At 47.8% G+C, this 25,514-nt stretch overlaps 1 protein-coding gene across 1 annotated transcript; it reads right to left on the bottom strand.

Moving 5' to 3' along the window:
- Nucleotides 1-28: 28 nt before the first annotated feature.
- On the bottom strand, nt 29-25,514 carry LOC107189996 (histone acetyltransferase KAT6B). The gene is given in 8 exon segments (XM_015578702.1): nt 29-3,074; nt 3,077-4,204; nt 4,207-4,555; nt 5,064-5,461; nt 7,565-9,222; nt 9,577-10,046; nt 16,540-17,345; nt 25,327-25,514. Coding segments are annotated over 7 exon segments (7,380 nt in total). The 5' UTR covers nt 17,086-17,345; nt 25,327-25,514; the 3' UTR covers nt 29-243.

Raw genomic sequence — 25,514 nt, 5'->3', positions numbered from 1 at the left:
GCTGATCCATCTCCAGTGCGTCACGCAAAGACCAGGCTTGTTGCCTCTCTCTTAATCTCATTCAACCGACAACCTCTTCGAGTCACTGTGTCGCAATTCCTGGAGAACGCACCGATGGGCACGTTAACTTATCTCCCGTAGGAGAGTGTAACATCGTTGCTAAGTGGACGAGCCATAAGGATCGTCTCCATCGTGGCTTTGTCGTTGGGAGTTAGAGACTGTGCGTTTCCATCATTCGTGGGGCTAGCGTGGCCTCATGGAACTGTTCAGTGGCTGCATAAGGCCTCCGTTGATGTAACCGTGATAGGTCGTGTACACAGCCGCCGGGTTCTGTTGATGGGGATCTTGTGGATACGGCGCGGGCACGTTCACCATACCCACCGGTAGCTGGCTGGCCTGGTTCATGAAGCCACCGAGTTGTGCCGCCTGGTTCATGTAACCGGTGCCGGGTTGTGCTACCCGGTAGCCGTATTGGGCCATGAGATTCGTGTTCAACGCGACGTTCGGGCTGACCCTGCTCGCTGCGCTCTGCATCTGGGGACAGGTGCTACCGGGATCGAGGGTTTGTCTGTACAGGCTCTCGCTGGGATACGGTTGCGTCAGCGACGCCATGTTTGCGGCGTTCGCCGAGGACCTGGACGTCGATCTGCTCGGTGGACCAGGTGTCCCAGGTGGCACCGTGTTCACGTTGTAATAATTCTTCGGGTAGCCTAATGGTACCTGCGGCGGTGTCGGCAACTGTCTCGACGTTTGCGGCGGCGTCATCGTGTGCGGAATGGGTGGCGGTGGTGTCAGATTCATGGCCGGTGGCGGTGTAGGCGGTATCATTTCCAAACCGTTCGTCAATTGTTGCAACTTCGCCAGGCTACAGGAGTTCGTGGTCTGATGATTCCCGGACGCGGACAGAGATGGTGCCGGTGTGTGCGAATGCGGCGGCATCGCGCTTGTCTGTATGTAAAAGTTCGTTGCCGTGGTGCACGGCGTGGGCGCGCCCGAACGGCTGCTTCGATGCTGTATTACGTAGGTGTTCTGCGTGGGAAATGTTTGCGAGGCGACCGCCATGTAATTCCCTTGCGAGATCACGGCCATGTTGTGCGAATGAGCGGCGTGCGTGTGTGAATGTGGATGGGGCACCGGCGGCACGCTCATCGACGAGGACTGCTGATACTGAGGTGGCACGTGCGTTGTCTGGGCGACGGTCGTGTGGCTGGTGTGGGACGTCGTGTGACTGGTGTGAGAGGTTGTGTGCTGAGAGGAGGCTTGAGTGTGCGGCGTCGGAGGTGTCGCTCGATGAGATCTGCTGCTCTGTTGCGCTGACCTCGACCGGTGGGTCGTCTGCGAGCCACTGGCTCTCTTATTACTATGAGATTGCGTCTGAGATTGTTGTTGCTGTTGTTGCTGTTGATGCGTCGATTGTTGCTGAGACTGCTGCTGCTGCGGTTGAGACTGGCTGTGCGCCATACTTTGGCTCTGTGTTTGCTGAGCGAGAGACAATTGCATCGGTTGCGGAGTGTGAGACTGAGGCAAAGGCTGTGGACTCTGTGTGGGTATACTCTGTGGCGTATGCGACTGTGGGAGGGGCTGAGGAGTATGGGATTGCGGTAACGGTTGCGGTGTGTGACTCTGAGGAAGAGGCTGAGGACTCTGCGTTGGTATACTTTGAGGTGTGTGCGACTGCGGTGTCCTGGGCTGTTGCAGAGGCTGCGGCGTATGGGGCTGATGCATCGGATGAATGCTAACGTGTGCCGGTGGTGTGTGCTGAGGCATGGAGCAGTCAGCGTATTGAACTTGCGGCGATATATTCACCGCCACCGACGTGGCCGGCGTTGGGATCTGCATCGAGACGGAAATCGGGGCGGTGACCGAGGCCGGCATCGACGGCAGAGCACTGGGCGGTCTTTCCACGCTGTTCTGCGACGCCAGATCGCTGGCTATCGACGTTGGGGATTCCAGTCCCAGCTGACTGACGTCCAAATCGCACTGGCCGTAATGCAACGAGTGCACCGAATTGGTGGTCGAGTCCGGTGTATAAACTCCCATCGACGGTAGATCCGGTTGCGAGGGCGGTGTCCGTTTCACCGATCCCGGATTGTCCAGGTGTGGCGTCGTTTTTCCGCTCTCGGGCGAGTTCTGCTTCATTTCCTCCGGATGTATCTGAAGATGCATAGTCTCCTGCTGTTCCATAATCGGCAGCGGTTTCTCCTGCGGCGTGAGCGGTTCGGTCTCGGGCGAGGCGATGTTCGAAACGACGGACGATTCTTTCTTTTCCGTTGGTGTCGCCGGTGAGGCTTCAATCTTTGGCCGTGTTAACTCCTCCTTCGATTCCTTGAGCGTTAACCTTTCGGAAATCGTCTCATCCTTAGGGCTATCTTTATCCTGAGCAATAGCTTCCAACTTTTCGATTTCTTCCCCTTTCGGTGAAGGAACTTCAGGTACCAATTTCGACGTTTCCGGGCTACAAATCGCTTCTTCAGTCTCGGCGTCTTTATCACATTCCTTCGAGGCTTCGTTCTGCTCCTCCACAATCGGCGCTGCTTCCGACTCGACTTTCTGCGGGAGGGGTTTCTCGATTTCGGGTTCTTTCTCTTCAGACGTTTCCTCCGTCTTCTCCGTTTGGTTCTGCTCCTCGCTCGGTTCGTTCTCGGTGTTGCTCGAACACTGTGTCACGGATTTCGGTCTCGGCGCAGGTACTTCTTCTTCCCCTTCATCTTCGTCGCCCCCCTCGTACTCGCCCGGACTAGCGGATGCCGTTTCAGCTTCCGGGGGTACGATTGCTCCGCTGTCCTCCACGCTCTCGTTTTTACTCGTTTCCACAACCGTATCCTCTTTAGGAGCGGAGATTAACTCCGGAACGACGGGCGATTCCTTGTGCTCAGGCGAGTCGACCTTCTCAGAGTCGACCGACGGAGACAAGGAAGGAGGAGGTATCACAGGACTTTCGGGTCTGTCGTTCGTAGGCGCTTCCGGCTTCAATTGAGGCATCTTCAGAGCTTCTTTCTCGGCCTTCGCTCTTCCCCGTCTCGACATTGGCGACGTCTTCGGCTCCTTTGTTTCCTCTTTCCCGTTACACTGACTCTCGTCTGTCGTTTTTTCAGCAGGATATCGTCCACTTTGCATTGCTTCTTCGTTGGTTTCTGCACCGCCGATGACGGTGTAGACGTCACTAGTTTCGGCGACGCCTTCTCCGTTTCCGCGGTATGGTCCTTGTCCTTCGTAGGATCTTTGTCCTTCACCTTCTCCTTTTCCTTCGGTTTCTCCTTCTCCCGCTCCTTGTCCTTCTCTTTATCCTTTTCCTTCTCTCTCAAAGACTCTCGGGTCCTCTTCCTCGAGCTAACATCCGACTTCTCCTCCTTCTCTTCGACTTCAGTCTTCTCGGAATGTTTACGTTTTCGCAGAGGTGTTGTCACAGACTCGGGGAAAGGAATCTTCGGCGTTCTGATCCTTCGCCTCGACATCGTCGACACCGTCGACACAGGAGTTGCTTTCGTCGTACTCGCGGAACTCGCGTTTTTTGCTGTCGTCACTGACCTAGAATTCCTGGGCGTCGTCGATACGTTCGATTTCGGTTCGACCTCCATCGATTCCTTGGATGATTCCGGAGTCACGGTGGTCCGAGTTTCCTTTTCAGATTCTTTGACCTCCTTCGCCGCCTTCGCCTCTTTCGTCGTTTCTTTCGTCGATTTCTGTTGCTCTTTCGTTTCCTTCGTTTCCTTCGCGTCCTTCGCTTCCTTCGAGACCTCCTTCTGTACAGTGGTCTTCTGCGGACTTTTCTGCTTCAACGGCGACGATCTCCTTTGCCCGAGCCTTCTGCCTCTTGGTTTTTTCTTGATCTTGACCTTCTGAATCTTCTCGACAATCATAGCTGCTACTTGTTTAGGCTCTGCCACGGGAGAGGACTCGGAACTGGTGTCGCCGCTCTCCTCCGGGCTTTGATAAGGATTCGGGATTTGCGTGAGCAACGGAATCCATCTGAGACAATCGGGGTCCAGCTTAATGCGCGAGCTCTTTCGCACTTTTGCCATGTGAATGTCCACCTTGCTCCAATCGACTACCACAGCCACTTTAGAGTTCCCTTCGCCGGGCAAATGGACCGACTTGATGAATCCCAATAACTGCATAGCAGTCGCGATATCGTGAGCGGACACGCCGGTCTCCTTCGTTATGTCGCCCAGTTTGATATCCGTCGAATTCCGATGAGCGTTCACTTCCAGAACGAGTGGTACGACACCCGACCAAGATCGGAAAGAGGTTTCTCCGGTGTGCCTGGTATACCTTCGACCTTGGACAAAAGGTAACTAAACTCGATCAGAAACCTTCCGAAGCCTTGCCTCTGATACTGCGGCAGGGTCATGATACAAGATACGTTGTATCTCTGTGCCGGACAATGTTTCTCTTTGCTGAAGTAACCGACCAGATGGCAGCCGTACTTGTCGTTCTTCGTCACCGCGTAAAAGAGAAACGGCTCCACGTCGTAGTACAGTGTCTTGTGGTCCAAGAACAGTTTCGCCAATAGACACAAATTCTGACAATAAATCTTGTTCACGTTACCGTCGATCTGGAGGGCGGAAAAAAAGCCAAAGTTCAAACGGTTAGATTTACGATCGCCAAAGATTTACGTGTAATATTCGCAAACTCAAGGAACTGACCTGCCCTCTAGTGGAACAAACACAGAACTTGTTTGGAGGGTATAAACAAATGTCAAACATTGTGGTAGACAATGTTAATGTTTATTTCGCGTGGTGGATCGTTAATCTTACTTGTCTTTAAACAAAGGTGCAAACACATCGACCGAATTTTGTGTTCTGCATTGGAGGCCACACAAGAATACATGATTTTTTCCTTCGGAATACTTTCTCCTATTCAATCCTGTCACAAATACTTAATTCCATTCTTAATTGCACTATAATATTCACAATAAAATCTATTCTCTTACTGTATGACGTGTAACAGCTACAATGTTTATACCCTCCACAGCCGCCATGACAGTGTGATCGTGCTGCCGCTTACAGTCGCTTGAGTTCGCGAACAAAGTCGAGCATATCGAGAAATAAATCCTAACGAACCTCAAAAACGGACAGTCCATTACACCTGTATATTTCAGTGGCCGGTGGATGCCTCCACTGGCACTTGTCCATATGCCTGTCGAGTACGGCCCGACTCTTCGTGTACTTCAGGCAGAACTCGCAGAAGAACAATTTCGGTAATCTCGCGTACTCCTGGGGAAACGGACTGGAATACCACGTCTCCACTTCGTAACGGCCGAATACTATTGCCGCTGGGTTTCGTGGTCCACTGTTGCTACTACCTGCGGAATTCTGCCCAGGACTAACGACCACAGCGGCGTCCTCGTCGTCGCCGTTCGAGACGGTCAGCCGTGCCGCTCTGTCCCGAGCGTCCTTAAACAGATCGACATCCTTTTGCGTGACACCGGGCGGCAAGGTCTGAGGCAGAATCGGTTCCTCTGTAAGCAGAATATCGAAATTGTCGGTTCCTTTTGTAGTCGAACAACCTCCCTCCTTCTCGCGACGAACAAAGAACGACGGAAGTAGAGAGTTCACAACGATATCTCTATCGGAAAAAAATGTTTAAATATGTATATATATATATATATAAAAGAAAACAAAAACAGAAAACGGTTCTACGTCACGATTAACGCACCAATTGTGGGGACTCGAACACGTGTTACATGGTTAGACTCTCTAAGGACGACACACGGTATGGTACTCAACGAACTGTTTTTGTGCTGTACAAGTGTTACACGAGATATATCTCGGTATGAACGAAATCGTGAAAAAAAAAAGAGTAAAAGGATCATGTGACTCAAAGGTAAATGTCGGTCTATTAATTACACGGGGGACAAACAAAATTTTGTTCATGTTGTTAGGGATTTAAGATCGGTTTCAGAGTACTCGAGGATCCGGATTTAAGTTTCCGCTAAATTGGCTGCGATTTTCAAAATAATCGTATTTAAATTTTGTAAGTAATTCAAATTTGTATCGATTTGAAGTATATACTACTTTTGCTTTTTTGTTTACTTCCTGGTTAGTGATTTCCAAACTAACAAATAAAATAAGTGATTCCATTTTGCATAAATATTCATGACATAAGTATGTCTAAAAAAATTAGAGCCAATCAAGAAAAAGTAATGGTATATTCAGAGTGAGAAGCACTAAATTACTCGAAATCGACTCTTAAATCCCTGGCAACAGGTTAACCGTTCCCCTGTGCTTATTATTACACGTAGAACGACGAGAAACTTAAAGAAAAAAATTTACTGATATCGGACACAGAAAAAGCAAAGTTACTTCGGATCCACAAGCGGTGTGATATTATTCAACCAGTGTGCACAAACCGTGAGAGTAAGTGAGTGAGTTTAATAACGATCGAATAGCTGTTAATTATTGTGAGTAGTATTTCCAAAGAAGCAAAGCTGTGGGGGCTGGGTGGATTGGGGTTCATTGTGGGATGTGTTGGCAGAGTATCAAAAGTTGGCTCTTCGATGGCGCAAAAAGGGCATTTTTAGTTTTTTTTCTCTTTTTTTTTTACGGTGGAGAGCGGGCGATGAGTTTCAACAACAACAGTGTGGTGCCTGCTAAACGTCAGCAGCAGCAGGTAGAGACTCCAGTTTCGACTAATACAAGGCGGCTGAGTGTGACATGCCACCCAGTGCCGTATTTCTTCGTCCTGGAAAAACTGACCAGTATTTGTGGTTACTTCTTACGGGGGATAGCGGGATATATCAAGGGATACGTGGCTTTGACAAATTCTCTTCAAGCTCCGTACGCCACAGCAGCGATGCAACGTGTAATTTAAACAAAGAATAATTGTCCACTTTCAGCTGTTCTATTGCAAAATGAAAGAAACAATGCGTCTAAGGATCGTTACTAGTCGCCCTCGCGGTTCGTACGAAGTGTCTTCAAGTTTAACCGAAACTTTCGTCAACCACGAGCCGAATAAAAAAAAAAAAATCAAACGTAACAAAGTGTGCGAAACTACTGCGTGTATAGACTGCATTCGAGGGCATGCACTGATCTTGAATCCAACTAAAATCGGCATGAATCAAAGGAAAGTCAAATGTGCCAGAGCCAAGTGAGAACATCGTTAGTAACATGCAATAAACCACATGTAAGTTTTCGCGGTGTAAAACAAATGGAAATGTTTCTTTTTTTTAAATTCTGAATACGTCTCGAGGACACGTGGTATCTTTCCATCGGTTTTACACCGTGTGACTGATAAACATCCAATCGAGGAACCTGATTGTTCTCTGTTCTCCAAACGAGGATATCCGACAAGGCAAAATAAAAAATAGGGAAGCCTCATTTAACAATTCGTAAATATTATTTACCCAGCGAACAATCACGTTATCCTGGAAAAGAAGTTTCGTATCAGTAACGCACACGTACACACATACACACACACACATCATATACCACACCACACCGCCAACACATCCACGTGGTGGTGAGCGAGGGATTAGATTAGAGGGGAATTCTTCTTTGCGACTTGGGTGCATCATCGAAGGTGGTTAAGGGACTCTGTGAACGGATCGGGGATAGACTCTTACCCTTCCTGGTGGAGCAGGGTGTCGCGCGGGGTGTCGTGGTGGTGTTGGTGGTGGTGGCGCTAGTACAGGCTCGTGGATTGGACTTTAGGCTAGGATTTGATTTCACGGATTCGGACAACAGGCCGGAGGACCTCGAAACGGCGGGCACAGGGTGGCGTGTCTGACTCGTCGTTTCCGCGGCGGCGTGCAGCGGTGTGTTTCGCTTTCGCGAGTAATGCTCGTGATGATGCCTGTACGACGACGTGGGCGAGGAAGACGGCGAGGCGGACGCAGCAGCGTCCCCAGCGGCGAACTTCACCAGCGACGTGTCGTCTTTCATCAGTTTCCTCCTCTCATGCTCGTGCCTTTTACTGTTCACGGCAGTTTTCACCAGATTCGAGGGCGTCATTTTCGGTAGTTTCTCGTTCAACGAGCCGACAAAAAGACTCTCGTCGGAGGGCGTGAATATGCCCGGCCTTGGTACCCTGGGCACCTCTTCGCGTGTCGTTTCTGACTTCTTTCTATCCTTCGACTTGCCCTGAACGGGCGAGCTATCCCTTTTATTGCTCTGAGTACCCCTTGGGATTTTGCTATTACTTTTACCCACGTCCTCTGTATTAGGCCGTTTTCTCCTGTCAGGAGCATAATTTGGCGCAGCTGCCCCGGATCTTGCTCTACTATTTGTGGGCACTGAAAAGAAGTGGCTCAAACCGTCGAACAAGCCTTTCAGTTGCCCCGTACCGGGCTTGACTTTGTTGTTGTCCACGAAACCGCCGGACGACGTGATTCCGCGATCGTTCTTCGGCTGTTGTTGTTTTTTCTTGTTGTCGATGGTCGTCGTAGTGGTGTTCGCGGCTGGTTGTATATGCAAACCGAACGTGGGCGTGCCGCCGACGTCGAGCTTCGGTAACGGAGCGCCGAACGTGTTGTTGATGTTACTGAAAAATGGCGACTCGGCGTTAAGCTTGGCTGCGGCCGCAGCGAAACCCCAAGGCTTGTCCTCGCTGAGATCGCACGAGAATGGACTCCTCGGTTTTGGTGACTCGACCACCACTCGCCGATTAGCCTCTTGACCCACCTCCTCATCCTCCTCCTCATCTTCCGAGGACGTGTCGCTCGATTCGCTCGAGCTGTTACCATCCTCCTCGTCGTCATCGTCGCTGGAGTCGGAGCCCTCGGAGGAATCGGTATCGCTTGCGTCGCTGCTGGCGCTACTGCTACTGCTGCTGCTGGATACTAACGAGGTCTTTTTACCGGTCGACGGCGGCGGTTGCTGCTGCTGCGTCGGTAAAACAGGTTGTTGTTGTTGTTGCTGTTGTTGCTGCTGCTTCTTCTTCTGGTTCGCGTTACCCCGTGTCAACCTAGGACTAACGTTCTGCGAGGACTTAGACTTATCACCGCCCCCCACCCGCTTCAGCTTATTGTGCTCCGCGTTAAATGCGCTCAACCTAAAGAACTTTTGCTTCTCCTTGGAGATCCGGTCGTTCTTTTCTTCGAGTAGCCTACCCTGGCCTGCGAGTGGGGCGGGGGGTTGTGGTAAAGGAGAGGAAATTAAAGGTGGTTGACGAGGGGAGACAACACCCGCATTACCGTCCGAGCTGCTGTCCACCTGTGCCACTCCCGTACCGCTTCTTTTGCCCGGAGTCGCGATCGTCAAGCTCTTTCTGGATACCGTCGATCTGGAACATCCAACGCAACACCCGTATCATCCATTAAATCGTATCGACAACCGTCCATCGGGAGAGAGGGGGGAGAGTGAGATCCTTCTGATAACGTTAGCCTAGTGATTCACTCAACGGAACCATAAAAATCTTCGTTAGTGTGCATTTGTCAGAGAATTATCATTTATTTATCGATAAGCCCATATTTCGATTTTAGAACGCCTATAGACGGCCAATAGTATTGAAAGGGTTAAAAATGAAATGAACTTGGGAACGATTCCGAACTTTCAAGTGTGCATTCATTGTCATCAGAAGGATTGGAAAAGGGGGAATTATAGAGACGGTCCCTAAAAAAAACGATCGTTTCCTTACTTTCTATTTTCACGTAATTTGCTGATTCTCTTCCTAGCGCTGGTCGGCGTATCGTCCAGTGAACCACCGCCGTCCTGAGTCTTGTTCTTCTTCCCATCGTCCTTCGCGACCGGTGTGTGCGCGGTCTGACAGTGCCGACACCTCCAGGGTGCTTTGTTCTTTTTGTCCAGCGCAGGATCCAGACAGGTGGGATGGTAAGACTTCACGCAGCCGGCGCATTTCACCAGATAGTTCTGCGATTCACGTTCCAATTGACAGCCGGCGCAAGTCGGCGAACAGTCGTCGCACGACCACGTTATCCCTCTGTCCACGAGGATCGAGAGCTCCGGCGGGGCGCACGAGTTGTGCAACGCAGCACCGCAGACGCTACACCTGCTCAGCTTCTCGGCGGCGTTCCGTTTCGTGTTGTTGTTGTTCCCGGCTATCGTCGCGCCGAGACACTCTCTGCATATCGGTAGAGGAGCCGGCAGCTGCGACAGAAGACCAGAACCAACCGGTTAATGCAATATGACTAAAAAACTGTTACTTTTGGTATCATCTCTGTCCTCTAATCTGCCGAATACTTGAATCATTTGATACGGTGACCTTCTACACCTCCCATCAGACGGTAATTAATAGATTTAGCCATACTCTGGGAACGTATCAAACGATCCACACAACCAGGTGCAATTTTCTGAATTATAACGACATCCTGAGGACCGCCTACCGTTTAACACTGTACTCAATTCCACCCAGAACAGACTAAATTCTCGGGTGCGGCGGGAAAGTTATCACAGCGTGGCGTACGTCCTACGATCTACGGATAACCGTTCGAGATAAAAGAAATAAACGAACGACTACTCCCCGGGTGCAGAGCAGTTCGGTCTCACGAAATGGGGGTAAAGATCGAGAGTGGTTGATACAGTTCGCTCGGCGAAATTGTGCGGGCACATACACGGTGGTGGTGGTGTTGCCGCGCGTTATTGCCGGGAAAGCTGTTATTACGGGGCCGATCGAGCGTTCTTTATCGCTAGATAGGTACACCGCGCGACGGAGCCTTCACGGTGAGTGCGTAAATTTATATGTATTCGCCGGGGCCTTGTGTTACCTCTACTCGATGCATATGAAAGACGACCCGACCGACCGCGCACCGTAAAACATAATTATTCATTCCGGTAATAATGCAGACTAGGTTCTGGTATATCTCCGCATCAAAGAGGGTGCATCTTATTAAAACCGTGGCCGCCAGTCTCGGAGACATACGGACACGGTTGTTGCTCGATATACAGGGTGTTCGTAAAGAATGTGACAAACTGCAACATATTCCTCGTGCAAATACAAATCGAAAAGTCGTTTACCGTTTTCTAATCTGAAGCTCCGTTTCCAAGATATTAGCAGTTAAACCAACCCCAATCAGCTGACTGCTGGGCCACACTCTTCTTGACTGTGCTTTCCGACCGCTCAGCTGATTGGGAGTTCGTTCAACTGCTAATATTTCGGAAACGGATCTTCTGACTACAATACGGTAAAGGAATTTTCAATTTGTATTTGCATAAGGAATATGCATGTTGCGGTTGGTCCCATCTGTTTGGGACACCCTGTATACCGCACCGCGTGAAAGAAGCTATGGCCTAATCGTAAGGGAACTACTTTCGAAATTGTGAAACAATTCGAATGTAGTTCGTAGCTGTTTCCTTGACACATTCACCGAGAAAACCGCGATTATCAATAAAGTGTGGCGTAATTGTTGTCCGCTTTCTTCGGGGGGAATGGTATCGGCCAGAGGCGAGCGCAGTCCTGGGTGGTACTTTCGCAGTCGTTGATTCCAGGGGCCTATCTAAATGCTACATCATAATGGAACCGGAACTGATTCGAAAAAGGAGGGAAGAAGAATGGAATTTAATAGCACTATTGGCCCCCGACATTTCGTGTCGTATTCTCTCTGTATCCTCTCGTCACGGAATGACATTCTTGGTTAGGTTCGGAGTCTGAGCAGAGAGTGAGAGAGAGGAATTTCCTCGAACGGAACGCACGCGTGATCAGGCTATCTGTTCTTCGGACTAACGACCTGTTGCTCGACGACGGGTTAACGACCAATCCTCGAGTAACTGTTACGCGATTGGGCGATCCGGTAAACCGCGTCCTTACACCCGACGTTTTCTCTCGATGCGATTGTGCATTCTCCTATCCGAGTCCCGGGGGTCACAACGCCGCTTTAACTGTCATCACCCACCTCGCAATCTCACCGACTCATCGTTCCTTCGACCTGTCGTTTATCATTGCTTCTGATTAGCACTTCACGACGCGCCCGACCAACGTTCAATCGATTAGAATCCATCGGCTGAAGGCGTGAATCAGGAAATCAGTCATTTGGCGACCCCTGTGTCAGCGCTACAAGTTGTACTTCTGGTCATCGATGACCTCCATGACGGTCCACGTGAAAACATAACATAACCTGTCAGTTTTTTCGCGACATGAAAAGGAAAGAGTTTAAAGAAGTTAAAGGAAAAAGGATTTTACATGGGACATCCTATAGATGCGGAAGCCAAAATAGGCGGATGAAGATATCCCTTTATATTTGGGGTCCTATATTCCCTCTCCCATTCCCTCCAAATTTCGTGTTAATGTGACGATATATTTTAGTATCGATACTTGACCCAAAAACATCGAAACTGCGATACAATCGTTGCATTCGCCATAAGGAAAATGGACCAATCGCAGACTTCTCAAATTTTGCGATTGGTCGATTTCTGTTCCACGTTGTTACACGCGAATACGCCTTAATAAATATTTGCTTGGAATAATCGATTTATTTTCATGTTTTCATTCTATTACTTCTAATTTAATTTCACGCTATCTACATCTTTTATTCCCAATATATACGTGCATCGATATCAAATGTATCAGCCATCAACTAGTATCGTGTACAGAATCATAAAGGAAAATTTGTAAGGTAGCAGATGAAATGGCAAAGGAACTGAGAACCGTTGGCCCGTGGTCGTTCAACGGTCGATCGATGGAGATGTGAAGAAAGGTGCAAGGGGATAGGGTAGCAAGGGTCAACGATGAAAAAGCGCGGGAAGCGTAGTGGCGGGAAACTAGTAGCGACGCAATACGGTGAGGCAGTGAAACAGTCGTTGGAAGATGGAGGGAGGAGAATTAGCAGAATCGCGTCGACGCGACCATTCTATAACTTTCCGCGCTCTCTGCGGCCTGACACGCATGAAACGCGGTCGTCAGAAACGCGGGGGGCGTACATGTGGTGGTTATGGTGGGGAGGAACGCGACCAAGAGGGAAAAAGAGGGAGGAGAAAGAGCAAGAACGGGCCGCTTGACAAAGACGGAAAGAGAAGTCAGAGTGATTCCATGCGGCGAGGAGGATCAATAAGAGAAGCGATATACAAACGAGTCGCCGGAAGTTGGTCGAGATAGCACATCGTCCTGAGCCTCTCCCTTCTGGTTAACCCCCCCTTCTTAGCCCGTTCTCGAGGCGTGGGCACCACGGCGTGACTCGGCCAGCCACAGAGCACCGAAGAAAGGCCATAACGAGCGCGTAATATTTGCCTCGTTTGATTCACCCGAGTCACCGTTCGCGCGCGCCTCTGATGCTCAACCGACCATCTTTTTCCCAGGTTTTATATAATACCCGTATCATTGAGAGCAATCGAAATTGCTAAACTGACGTGTCCGTTCGCACGAAAACCCTCCCACAGACACATTTTCTCCTCTACTAAATACATATTTTTTGATCGATGGATCTATCACCGCGCAAACGCGTGTGGTTACAGAAGTTCGTCTGGGATTAGGTCATTATCTGACAAATTGTTAACGGAGGGGAAATAAATGGCCGACAATTATTGAATTCCCTGGACGGTTACAACGTCGCCGATATCGATCCGAACGAATCGTTACATAGAGACACACAATTGGAAGAACTCCGAAAGATTATCCATTTCATTCATTTTCTTTCTACAAAATCCGTAATTTTCTTGTAAATTTTTTCTTTTCTTTGTTTATTTTTGGAATTTTTTACATAGTCCTGTAGAACTTTGTTAAACTTTCTGTATAGTTATTATAAATGTTTGTAAACTTTAGTATATGCTTACGCATTATTGTATATCTAAACTTTTTGTTCGTCCTCTAGACTTCCACATACTTGTATATTGTACCAAAGGGCTCATAACCCGTTTATAAATAAATATCATTTATTTCTCAGTAATTTGACTGAAATATCATCTGATTTCGTACCTCGCGGGGAAGTCGCCAATAGCGACGAAGACGAAGCGATCCGATATTTTTCCGCGGGTTGTTCGCATTACGCCGATCGCACACACGTTCTATCTCCTGCATTGCGCCGTTACGAATTCGTGACTCATGCCCTGGAAACGCACCGCTGCGTCGATTCTCTTCTCTACACTCGAGACGCCGACTCCACCGTTTTCGATGCGGTCTCGCGTCATGTTTTCGACAGACTAATTTTCCCTACCCGAGAAACGATCCCTCTATGTTTTCCGAATGATTGTTCGTAATCAAAGTTGTTGCCTGTTATCGGTACTCGCCACGAATCACCAACTCGGGACAGCGTTAAATACATTTTCCCTTCGTTTCCAACAGAGCGACAAAATTCACATAGAAATGGAAATATCATAAAACCAAAGCATTTCAGAAGAAAGTATTCTATACAAAAGTTGTTTGGTTTTCAAGGGAAAAGAGAACATTATTTATTTTTCATCTGGTGAACGTTTTGTAAGTCATTTGAAGGTCAACCCCATTTTTTTTAAATGAATAGCTATATTTTTTTTAACAGATCATTAATCCACGCAGAAAAGACCAACTTATGAAATGCTTTGTTTTTATGATATTTCTATGTATCAACTTAAATGCCGCACCCTGTATATAAAAAGTCGAATTGACCGAGAGCGATCGGCAAAAAAGTGAACACATACGATCGTCGTTCGCCTTTTCCCGAACGATGATTAACCATCGACTGCACGAGAGAGAGAGAAACACAGCCGATCGCGAAGAATTTCTCTCGCGGGAACGGGACTTGAGGTTCCTCTCTCGCGAGTAGAAAGACACGGCATACCGAACGGAGAGTCTTACCGATCGCTTTGCAGAGATTAATGGGGGGATCGTTGCAAAGCCGAACGCGAGAGAGAACTCGGCAACTTTTTTGCTTGCTGAACCCAACCAAGCGATGGAAAGCGAGAATCGACACGGGAGATCAGTCCCTTCGCGGGCCAAGTTTTGCGAGAGGAAGCGTTCCTTCCCTACTCCACCCACAGGGGAGAGGCGGCGGGGGGGGCAGGTAATGCCGCGTTCCCATGTGTGTGGAGTACACGACACTGGTGGCATTTCGAGAATCGAGTATGAACCCGATTTTTGAAATATTCGAATATTCTAGATACAAAATTTTAGATTACAAATATTTCGAAAAAGCTTGAAAAACGATTATTTCTTTGACTGGACATTTTAATTAAGCAAAGTCGAGTTTATTCACCTCAAGTAGCAAACATACGACAAACCACCGATGACAGACAATGATCAGTTAACAAGAATCTCGTCTAAAAGAGTTGGCTGCTCGAAGACGTTAAACGAATACAAGTACATACATACATACGAGCCCCAGATACGCATCAGCGACCCGCATCGGGCTGTACTTCTAACCGGAGGAGGCACACACTCGGGCAAACGTGCGCGAAACATGCTCTCCGGGAGTTCAAGGCCGTGAAAATTCTCGCGATATTCGCGCAACAGTTGCCCCCCCCCCTCCCCCCGACGACGAGAGTACAGATGGTTCCGAAAACTTCAGGCACACTACAGTAAACGTTCATTTAATGAAGGCCTCTGTATTTTCGGAACGTCCCCCTCGTTCACACTATCTAATGTCTAAGTTTTTTTTTAACTTTTTTCCTTTCCATGTCGTGTGGCGACTGAACTGGCTCACAGGGTTAGGTTTTTTGAGATCTCTAAAAATAACGCAAATAGTATGAAGATCGAAAAGTATGTACATCCAGCCCACCCTATATTCAACTACGTAGCGAACAAGTGAACGGACGATCGACTTGAAGGGTACGCGTGTGATTGGCTCTCGTTTATTGAATCATTCCTAAAGATTTAACCCTCTACAGTCCCGAAAGATGCAATAAACGAATGCCTACTGCATTTGTCGTACGTGTTTTGTCCGCGCAGATACGATCGTCATCTTTACGCTTATCGAACAGGTGCAGTCGCACAAGGTTCCCCGTGTCCGTGCGCACGCTCCCCGCGCATGTTGAAATTTTAACAATACGGGCCCCGCCGCGCCACGTTCGATTCTACATTCCCCACGGGGCATAAGTGCACGGGGGCTCTGGCCTCCCCCCTCCTTTCCCCTGTTTCTAACCAGCGACATTAACCGGTACACGAAAGAATGGGAGAAAGGCTGTATCACAGAAATGAAGCGTAACAGGACGCGGATTAACCCATGGACCGCGAGATATCTTCCATTCCCCCACAGACTGTTACAGAGAAAGAGAACGAGAGCTATAAGTTACGGAGGAAATAAATTCTCACTGGGTTCGAACGACCCATAACGCACACCGGGGGCTGCGGTAACATCGAATCGATTATCCCTGCGTTTTACACGCTACCTACTCGATTCATGTCTCTCTTTTCGTTTTCTACACTACGGGTTAGATCAGTGCTGTCTACGAGTGGGGCCCCATAAGGTGCATCCGTCCCCTCGCCATACACACCTCCCCGTTATTTTTGTATACTATACAGAATCGCTCCAAAGTGCAATCTACTTCACAAACTCAAGTCACCCGGTCCAATTTAAAAAAATTATTCTGTTCTAAATGCTGCGCCAATATTTGTTTTCCACCCACTGTATAATACCTAAAATAGTGTGGGTCTAATGCGACACCTGAGGACAGAGCTCCGCCCATCCGTGGTAGTAAAGAGGGGTCATTCGAATGAATCATAAAAACAACAACAACTCACCTTAGGTACAGGGGGTTCCGGTGGTAGCGCGTGAGCGTTATCCCCGTGCTTCTTGAAATAAGGGGGCCGGTCCGGTTGCCGGAACAGTCTGCCATCTTGGATCACAAGGCCCCGATCGGCCGCCCGTTTCGCGGACAATCTGAGCGCGGTCCTCAGATCCCCCTCGGCCTCTTCCTCGACCGTGTGACTCTGCCTGATGTATTTCTCGATGGTCTTCAGGGTCGAGCCCTCCCTCTCGCCCAGCTCCCGTACAGCCTTGCCGAGCACCTTGCTGAGATCGGTCCCTTTGCCGACCTTGAGCGGTTTCGATTGCAAACCGCCCGGATCCTTGTACGAGGATTGTCCTTTGTTGAAGATCTTCAGCACGTCGCCCCGTTTCACGGCGACTTCCAGATGCTCGGCGATCTCCTCCTCGTGGAAGTTGTGGTGCTGACGGATCGCGTGGCATATCCGTTCGACGCTCGGCCTCTGTTTCTGGCTGCGTATCTTACGGATCGCGTCCAGAAACCAGGCCGACCACGTCTCCGCGGATTCTGGCTCGTCCATCTCGTGTCCGTCGGCCGTCTGCCGACGAGGACGACCCCGGCGGCGGCGGCGTACCCACCCGCCACGTACCTGGCCAGGTTACAGACACCCGATGGACAACGCTGGGAGCGCCTCCGGGTCGTGCGTGTCACGGCCGCGACATTCACATCATGCGACCCCCTTCCTTGCCGCGGCTTTCCTGTCTGGCTGATCTGGGGGACCTTCGCGGGAGGCTCCTTTACCACCTCATGCACTCGCGGGCCTAGTTTTTTAGGTTGAACCTGTAACCAGAATATAGAGACCGATCAGCTACGATTGTAGGGGAATCTGATTCCTATTTCGAATCCATCGATGGGATGGCTCCCATCATTTCCCAACAATTGGCCTCTGATAGACTATCTACATTTGTGTGGAAATCTTAACGCGTATCGAGAGAGAGAGAGAGACTTTCTGGGCCTACAAAGTTTATTTAGACCATAGGTTCCCCAAGTGGGCGCTGAGGAGATCTGGAGGGACGTGCTAGTTATGTTCTTTTCAATCTAAGTTTTCAAGATTTGAAAATTACACACACAACTACACTTGGAGATTTTAATAATAGAGATAGTTTACCCGGGGGGGGGGGCAGAAGACACTTTGAAAGAGGTCGGCGAATCAGAAAAGCTTAGGAAGCTATGGTTTAGACGCATGGAAAAAAAGAGTAATTTTCATGCACGAGTGACCCATTTCAAGGACCCTGTAACACTTATGTTACACCCTGTATACGGATTTGGAAACGCGTTTTATTGCGGTAGGAGGCGTACGACTGTGATTAGCATAGTAGAGGGATGAAACGGGCGGAGAGCGACGTTTATCGATCCGTTTCCAGGCCGGCCAAGTATTGTTTTCAGTTACGATATAACCATGCGCCAGGGAATTAGTTGATCCCACGTATTTCGACGGTTCCATGGCCCGCACGAGCGAATAACACGAATTATTTTCGTACGGGAGGGAAAATCGGGAGGTCAACCGAGCGACGAGCAACAGCAGTAGGCGTTATGTAAGAGAGGAACCGATGAGAAATTGTTCGTCTAGTTCGTCCCGCGCACCTCGAAAACCGACCAATTTCCAGGCTTGATGGCAGAACACACATGATATCATTGCCGATCCCCTCCCCCCCACCGCGAGCGACGAAGAACTTTCTCCTCGACAGGAGCAAGCCTCGGAGAAGGTGCACAACGACCGAACGCGTGGAAGGGAGTGACATATTTAAAAATCAGTGTATACATATACACGGTCGATGGTATTGCGTAACCAGAAACGACCTATAAGCAGGCGGGGGCTTATTAACCCTTTGCGCTCCAACTACCAATCTGGCTGGCACACCGATTAAAGGCGATTTACTTCAATTACCAGGTGTACTGTCAACACATTAACTTCTTATATTGTATAAAAAAGAATGAATGTATAGGTAATAATGTTACTTTGATAAGGTCCCTAGGCATATTCTCAGATTCAACGGAAACTTGCAAGCGTTTAGTACAGTCAATGGAAAAAAAAAAGAAACAGGATTCCCAGAGAGTAAGGAGGAATCTTCGAGATCGCTAAATTGCGCGCAAATTGCCGATACCGTTATTGGTTGTGCGCGTTTCGGGCGACGGTTTGACCGTCATTGAAGAAAATCCACCGTGTCATCCCAGGAGAGAACGGCGCGATGACTGAAACGATAAACCGAACACGTCCATGGAGAACTCTCACGTTCGATCAACGACGCCTTTCTAGCAGAGTTAGTGAATTATCGATAGACTGCCGATAATTATCGAGAATTATCGATAGACTGCCGATAATTATCAAGAATTATCGATAATTTGTTTTATTGAAAACTATCGATTGTTTTTATGACTGCCGACAGTTTTGATATTTCCGTTTCGATTAATCCGACGAGAACTTTATATGATATTCCGTTACATGCGGTACAGTGCGATCTGTGGAAATCTCGGAATTCAAAAAAAATGAAGGAAGATAATATTTAATTCCTATTAAAAGTACTTATTAAAAAGGATTGCAGAGTAGTAGTTTAAATAGTGAGTAATAACTCATTTTTTTCTTACAAAAATAAAGATTAAATACGATTACATTTTCTATACAAGTTAAACTATCGAAAACAATCGATAGTTATCGATAGTTGCTTCCCAACAATCGGTAACCATCGATGGTTATGACTACCGATAATTCTCCATCTCTACTTTCTAGGATAAACGCACGGAAACCTGGGGCAAATGCGTAATTGATCTGGACTGTACGATAAATAAAACGTTAGGACAATAGCCCGAGAGCTGATTCGTCTCGGGCAGCGACAGTTCTCTCTCATTCTCGGGACCAACCACCGGTGAAATTCCTCTGTCACGCAATAATTATGGCCGTGTCACCCATTAAAGCGAGTTTCACGCGCGAATGCTCGCGGTTTGCCTTCCTGGTTAGGCTGATTCGATTTCCTAACGTCGAGAGAGGCCGAACACACACACATACAAACATACATAGAGAAAGGAAACGGAGACACGCCGTTCAGTAACGGATTAAGCAGTATTCGATTTAACGATCATCACTTCAACACGGTACGAAATTATTGTTACTCGATTTGAAGGAAATCAATTACCCAACCCCGCGAGGCGACATCTAATTGTACGATAAAGGAACATTGGCCGGAAATGCAAGGGGGGATGGGAAGCAGACGTTGTTCCAACGCCACCTGGTTCGGTTGGCCAATTAAAAACCACCGGTTACTCTGTCGGTGACACATAATACAGGCAACGAATACCACCGATTGCCGACAGAGCAAGTATACAAGGTATCCCCACCGAGTATACAGTAGTGTCGCATTTTAATCTCCCTGAGATAAATATCTCTAAAAATGTGAATGCTATGAAAAAATGTTTAAGGTAGAAGTTGTACCGTTTCGTAGTGAGCACATTAAGCTATCATTTATTTGACCTTGCGATGACCTTGGAAAAACGTACGAAATGTTTGCTATTTGACGTTGAATTTGTACACTCAAACAAACTGTTTAATGATACAAACATTACATCATTTCTTTTTAAAAATCGTTTATGTGTTTATAATGGTATATGTCACTCTGACCCGATTACAGAGCCTCGTAACTACGGTGGCGCTCGTAATGTCAAAACCCAATACATTTGAATCTCGTTCACGTTTCGTACGTAAGGCGGCTACTTAAAATCCACCGGGCGCTCCCCGGTCGGTACTAACCTATAAATTAATTGCCCCGTAGGGAACGACGCATCCCTGAACGTTCCACACGATCACTCGACACACAGACACACACATGGAGTCAAAGAGATGCAGCTGCGATATACCAGTTGACCTAGGCCAGTGCTGCTGCTGGCTGCCAGTGCACGATAATAAATATCTCCAGAGTTTAGCGGCGGCGAAAAAAACTGTAAAACGTAGGAGCTAAACCGGCTCCCTGGCTGATCCACCGGAAGAGACGACGACAACGAGTAGCTCTCTCGGTTCCGATCCCTCTTACGACCTCGTTTTTTCGCCACCACGTGCACATATACACAGGCACACACGGTTCTATTCACGAAAGCACATTTGCTACCCTCCTAGAACGATGCGGGCACGCAGCACACGGGTTTCCCGCCAAAACTTTCTAGCCGCTTAACGGACCTGTTACTCCGTTCACGCTGCTGACACTTCATTCGAATCACAGGGAAATACACTAGAAGAGAATTGTGTTAAATATACGACTGTTTCTTTGTGACTTCGGTACGCTTCGAACACCTAAAAATTGATCAGAAAAACTCGAACATTCTTCGGGTAGCTATTCTCGATTCTCGACTGTGACTCACGATCGAACATCGATACACCCGGCTCTTCCCGCGCGTAACACGTGTCCGTGTCTCGCTGGCGTGTACAAGGTCACGTCGTGCAGACCAAAGAACGAACGTTCGAACGAAAGCAGACACGAAACACCGCCTTGTACGTAGAGATGAACCGATTCAACACTAAATACAAGTAAATAATCGATACTTTCGGTTGCGATACATACATACTTTGTATCGAAAAAAAGCACTCGTATCGAATGGAGCGAGTAATCGACATGAATATTTCTTCGTTAATAAATGTTCATTAATAAAATATATATTCGTTAGTACTTCGCCATTTTTAATCGTTTGAACGTGGAAATTCCAATTTCTATAACAGAATAATACTTCTTCCTGAACGAGTTCACATTTGGCAAACAATTATTTAACCTCACTAACTGTTTAACACTGGAACTACCAAACCTGTCAAAATGACGGAATTTATGGTGGCCTTTAATTTACTACACATTTTATGTTACACTATATTATGCTAAATTGTACCACATATTATGTATATTACAATATTAAACAATTTATTTTAGCAGCGGCAGCTTTCCACTATGTACTATCCGAATAAAATTCTGCTCACTCTTAAAACAAAAAGAACTTTGTATTTATTTTCCTTCGATACAAGGAGGTATTGATGCTTTTGATGTGATATACTAAGTAGATATTAATACTTTGTTTCGATACGAATTATGTTTAAAAATATCGGTACCTTAACGGTATCGGTTTATCCCTACTTGTACGATCCACCTTTCCCCCAAGAAGGAAAATAACCTGCAAATTTTCGTGGGTTCCAGTGTAATGTCGCACTGTAATATATCCACACAGCCACTGAATTTCCACTAAACAACATCCAGGTGTCTTTACAATGTACACACGATCGAAGTTGCTCCATTATGGATAACACTATTGCCTAGCCACACACTCATTGAATAACCTATGCACACCGAGACATAAGGCTCCACAGAGAGCTATGAACGTAGTAACGATCGCGCGATTAACTTTAATACAATAAGCAAAACGCAGGTATACCCAGGCCGCACACACGGTGTCGCTGTCCCGTGGGAGGATATTTTGACCTGCGCGATTTCGTTCGCGTTTTTCCACGTCGCTGTTCCCGCGCCCGGCCGTGTATACCGAGAGCTCACCGCCGCCGTTACCCTCCCCGCTAATTAGCCAGCGAATGATCGATCGGGGGAAACGTTAATTGAATCGAACGATGAACTGGGCGGCTCTAGCCATCCCGATAGGACAAACGGCACACCGTTATTTAACCTTTCGGATTAATACCGATACTATGAATGTCTATGAATATCGAGGTGTGTATGAACCACTCTATTTCTTGCCCGAATTTACATAACAAACACAATCGTTCTAGTTCCTCCGGCTTACGACGCCATCTTTATTATACAGAAAGAACGGGAAAATGTTTTAAGTTTAACCTCATCAGGGACAAATTTATTTAGACCGGAAAGAATTTTTTTTTATTCTTCATTTATATTTAATTCATATATATATTTATAAATATTAACGACAATCAATTGGTAAAATATCCTTCTTTTTTGGGGGTATTTCCTAGTGAATATTTCATTACGGAATGAAGCTTGAATGAAAGAAAAACTAAATGTTTACATACGTGCCAGTATCCCTCTAAAGGTTAAGATTTATAGCGGATTACCCGCAGGTACGGTGACAATGGTAAATACACTCTGTCGTCCACTTCGCTTCGTCATCCAGTTTACAATGAGAAATTCATACCACGTTCCGCTTATACACTTTCGGCGGTTCGACATCCTCCGATGAACGTGGAGGACGCACGGTTCGTCGTCGATGAGCTCACTTATACAAATATATATATAAAACGAAAACCTTTCCTACGCTCTCGAACCGTGGAAAATTTGCAGATTCAGAAGCAAAAAAAGAATACACAGATCGCGACGCGTAGCGCGGCCGGTCGAAGGCGATTGGATTTCCGGCGACGGCTTAAACTCCTAAACGTCAGCCTTGGCTCGAATTCATTAGTCGGCCAATTACCGGCACGCTTCCAACGCTCGCCGAGAACAGGAGCGGACGCGACCGAGCGGACGAGCCACCTGACAACTTTCTGTCTAACGTCAACCCGCGTGTTTTACGCATCGAAAGAGGGCCCCAGAGGAGCATTCCTCTCTCTCCGAGCTCATCGCCCCGTTTCTCATTCGATGACACGAAATATCAACTGACTGCGGTACGATAACAATAATGGCGACCCGTCATTACGTACCAAAATGTAATTCAGATAACAGCCGCGACTACGCGTGTTCATAGATATCATACTGGAACTTTACTACAGAAATTACACGCATCGTATCTTTGGTCTTTATCTTTGAGGTTATGTCAGATGATATCTTCGAGAATTACTAGACTATCTATAATTACGGTTCTTTTTTTTTTTTGGAGCATACTTGTAAATACTGCACCCTGTACATGTTTACTAACAACTGTCCTGCACTTTGAGGTTATGTCAGATGATATCGTACTGCACGAAAACACGTTTTTCCTTAGTTACCGCTCCCGTCTAAACGTAAATATTGTTCCTATCGTAAGATTCAGAGCTTTTAAAATACAAAGTGCAACAGAACCACGGTCATTAAACCTAACCTCTAAACTACCTGGCTCCTACTATGTAATTATAGGGACGAACCGGTTAAGGGTTAAACAAACAATGACACGTTTAAACCAAGTATGGGTCCATAGAATGCATAGTCGAGGAAAGAAAGATACAATGAAAATAGCAAATGGAAATAAATGCATACGAGGCATAGGAATCGGTGTGATCTTATAATTTAGGCGGCAAACCGCGAAGAATGTTCGTGTGGCGTTTGTAACCGCATAGATTCCATAAAGACAGGGTAACGTCAGATTGTATTTATGATTTACTATACTGAATGCAGGGAACGAAATACAAAGAACGATCAACGCTACCAAAGGAAATCACCGGTGACCGGTGTTAAAGAACTAACAACGGACTACGATAAATGGTACCCACTAATATCGTCAAACGTCCGAGTATCCCTAACGGTCCCGTAGAACAACGTGAAACAATCGGTTTCTGCCACCAGTTTCGACAATATCAACTTGAATAAATGTCGAGGTCGAAAGTAGTAAACCCTCAAAACGCACAGCGCGGCGTGGACCGGTAGAAACAGAGAAAACACTCGCGACAGCAGTCAGCGGCGTCGAGCAGGGAAATCACACGATGGATCGAGAAAGAAGGAGTGTATTTGTCCGTCGTCTTACGACGGGGACGAGGGCGAAGAGAGGCCAGTGAGGCCAGGCCGGCTGGCTCTGTTTGCCGGGGCCCCTCTCACCCGACGGCGAGTAAGAGAGAGCAGCTGCCACCGAGAAAACGAACGAACGAACGGGCCTAACTGCCGCCGCCCGTCGCTCGTCACTCCTTCGCTCTCTATGCATGCTTCCATCGTCGCGGGAACACATCTATCAAAACCATAACTGAATCGGTGTTTTTCACTCGGCGTCGATCGATGAAAAACACCGAAAAGATAATGCAGGCCCAGAGGGGGGCGACAACAACGAACAACAATATCGAGCGCGAAACAAGTCGTACATACGTGGACATAGTTCACGAACAATCAGCGGGCCTGGCGGTCTGCCGTCGGTAGCCATTTTAATTAACGTACGTACTCAGCAACACGTATTTCTTAATCAGGAACACTGGACGTCGATCTCCGAGACAAGAATGACCGTTGAGTTTCCACCGCGAGTCACGCCATACACGATCTCGTAACGGACACACTGTGCGTTCGACGAACGTTAAGATCGCGACGGCCGTCGCCTACGGATCCGTCCCCCGTCGCCACGGGTATTTTCAAATCCACCGGCTGGCCCGTTCGTAACAATGCCGAGACAACGGGAACACGTTTCTTCCGTGGACACGAGGATACGATGTCGGTCGCGCGAACAAAAAACACGAAACGATGTAATTACGTCGTCGAGGCGAAAACGGCGAGGACACAAGTTTCTCGAAGCCCGACGGGCAGCCATCTTGGCTAGGCACGGCCAGTTCTCGGCGGGTTTTCGTACGATTTTTCGCCCGTCACGTCAATCATTCGACCGAAACACGATGATTCCTCAATTCACGGAAATACGTGTTGCTGTACGATGACATCTGAACGTCCGACGGTCTGCGTATTTATCGTAAAAGGGATCGCAATAAGAAATGTGGCAGCGTAACACTGCGTATAGAGATGGCTGTCTCTCTCTCTCTCTGTTTTCTCGCGCTCTGTCTCACTCTTCCTCGACAGGCGGCCAGACCCGCTGGCCCCCGTATGCGTCGGGCGACGATTCGCGTGGTTCTCTGTTGCCGAGAATTTAATGAGAGACGAATGGTCGTTACCTGCTCGCGGTTGTTCCATGTATAGATCCCACGTCGGGACACGCGGGAGCACGAGTCACTCGAATACCGACACAACAGGACTCGCGTGTAATCACGATCACCAATTATCTCGCGACAACGGCGTCACATTTCACACAAATCAACAAAGGTTACCCACTTGACAAAGATGGCGGTCGCGGGGGTTACAC

This window comes from Dufourea novaeangliae, unplaced genomic scaffold (assembly GCF_001272555.1).
Source record: "Dufourea novaeangliae isolate 0120121106 unplaced genomic scaffold, ASM127255v1 scaffold175, whole genome shotgun sequence".
Taxonomy (NCBI): Eukaryota; Metazoa; Arthropoda; class Insecta; order Hymenoptera; family Halictidae; genus Dufourea; species Dufourea novaeangliae.
This window is presented reverse-complemented; position numbering and strand designations above follow the sequence as displayed.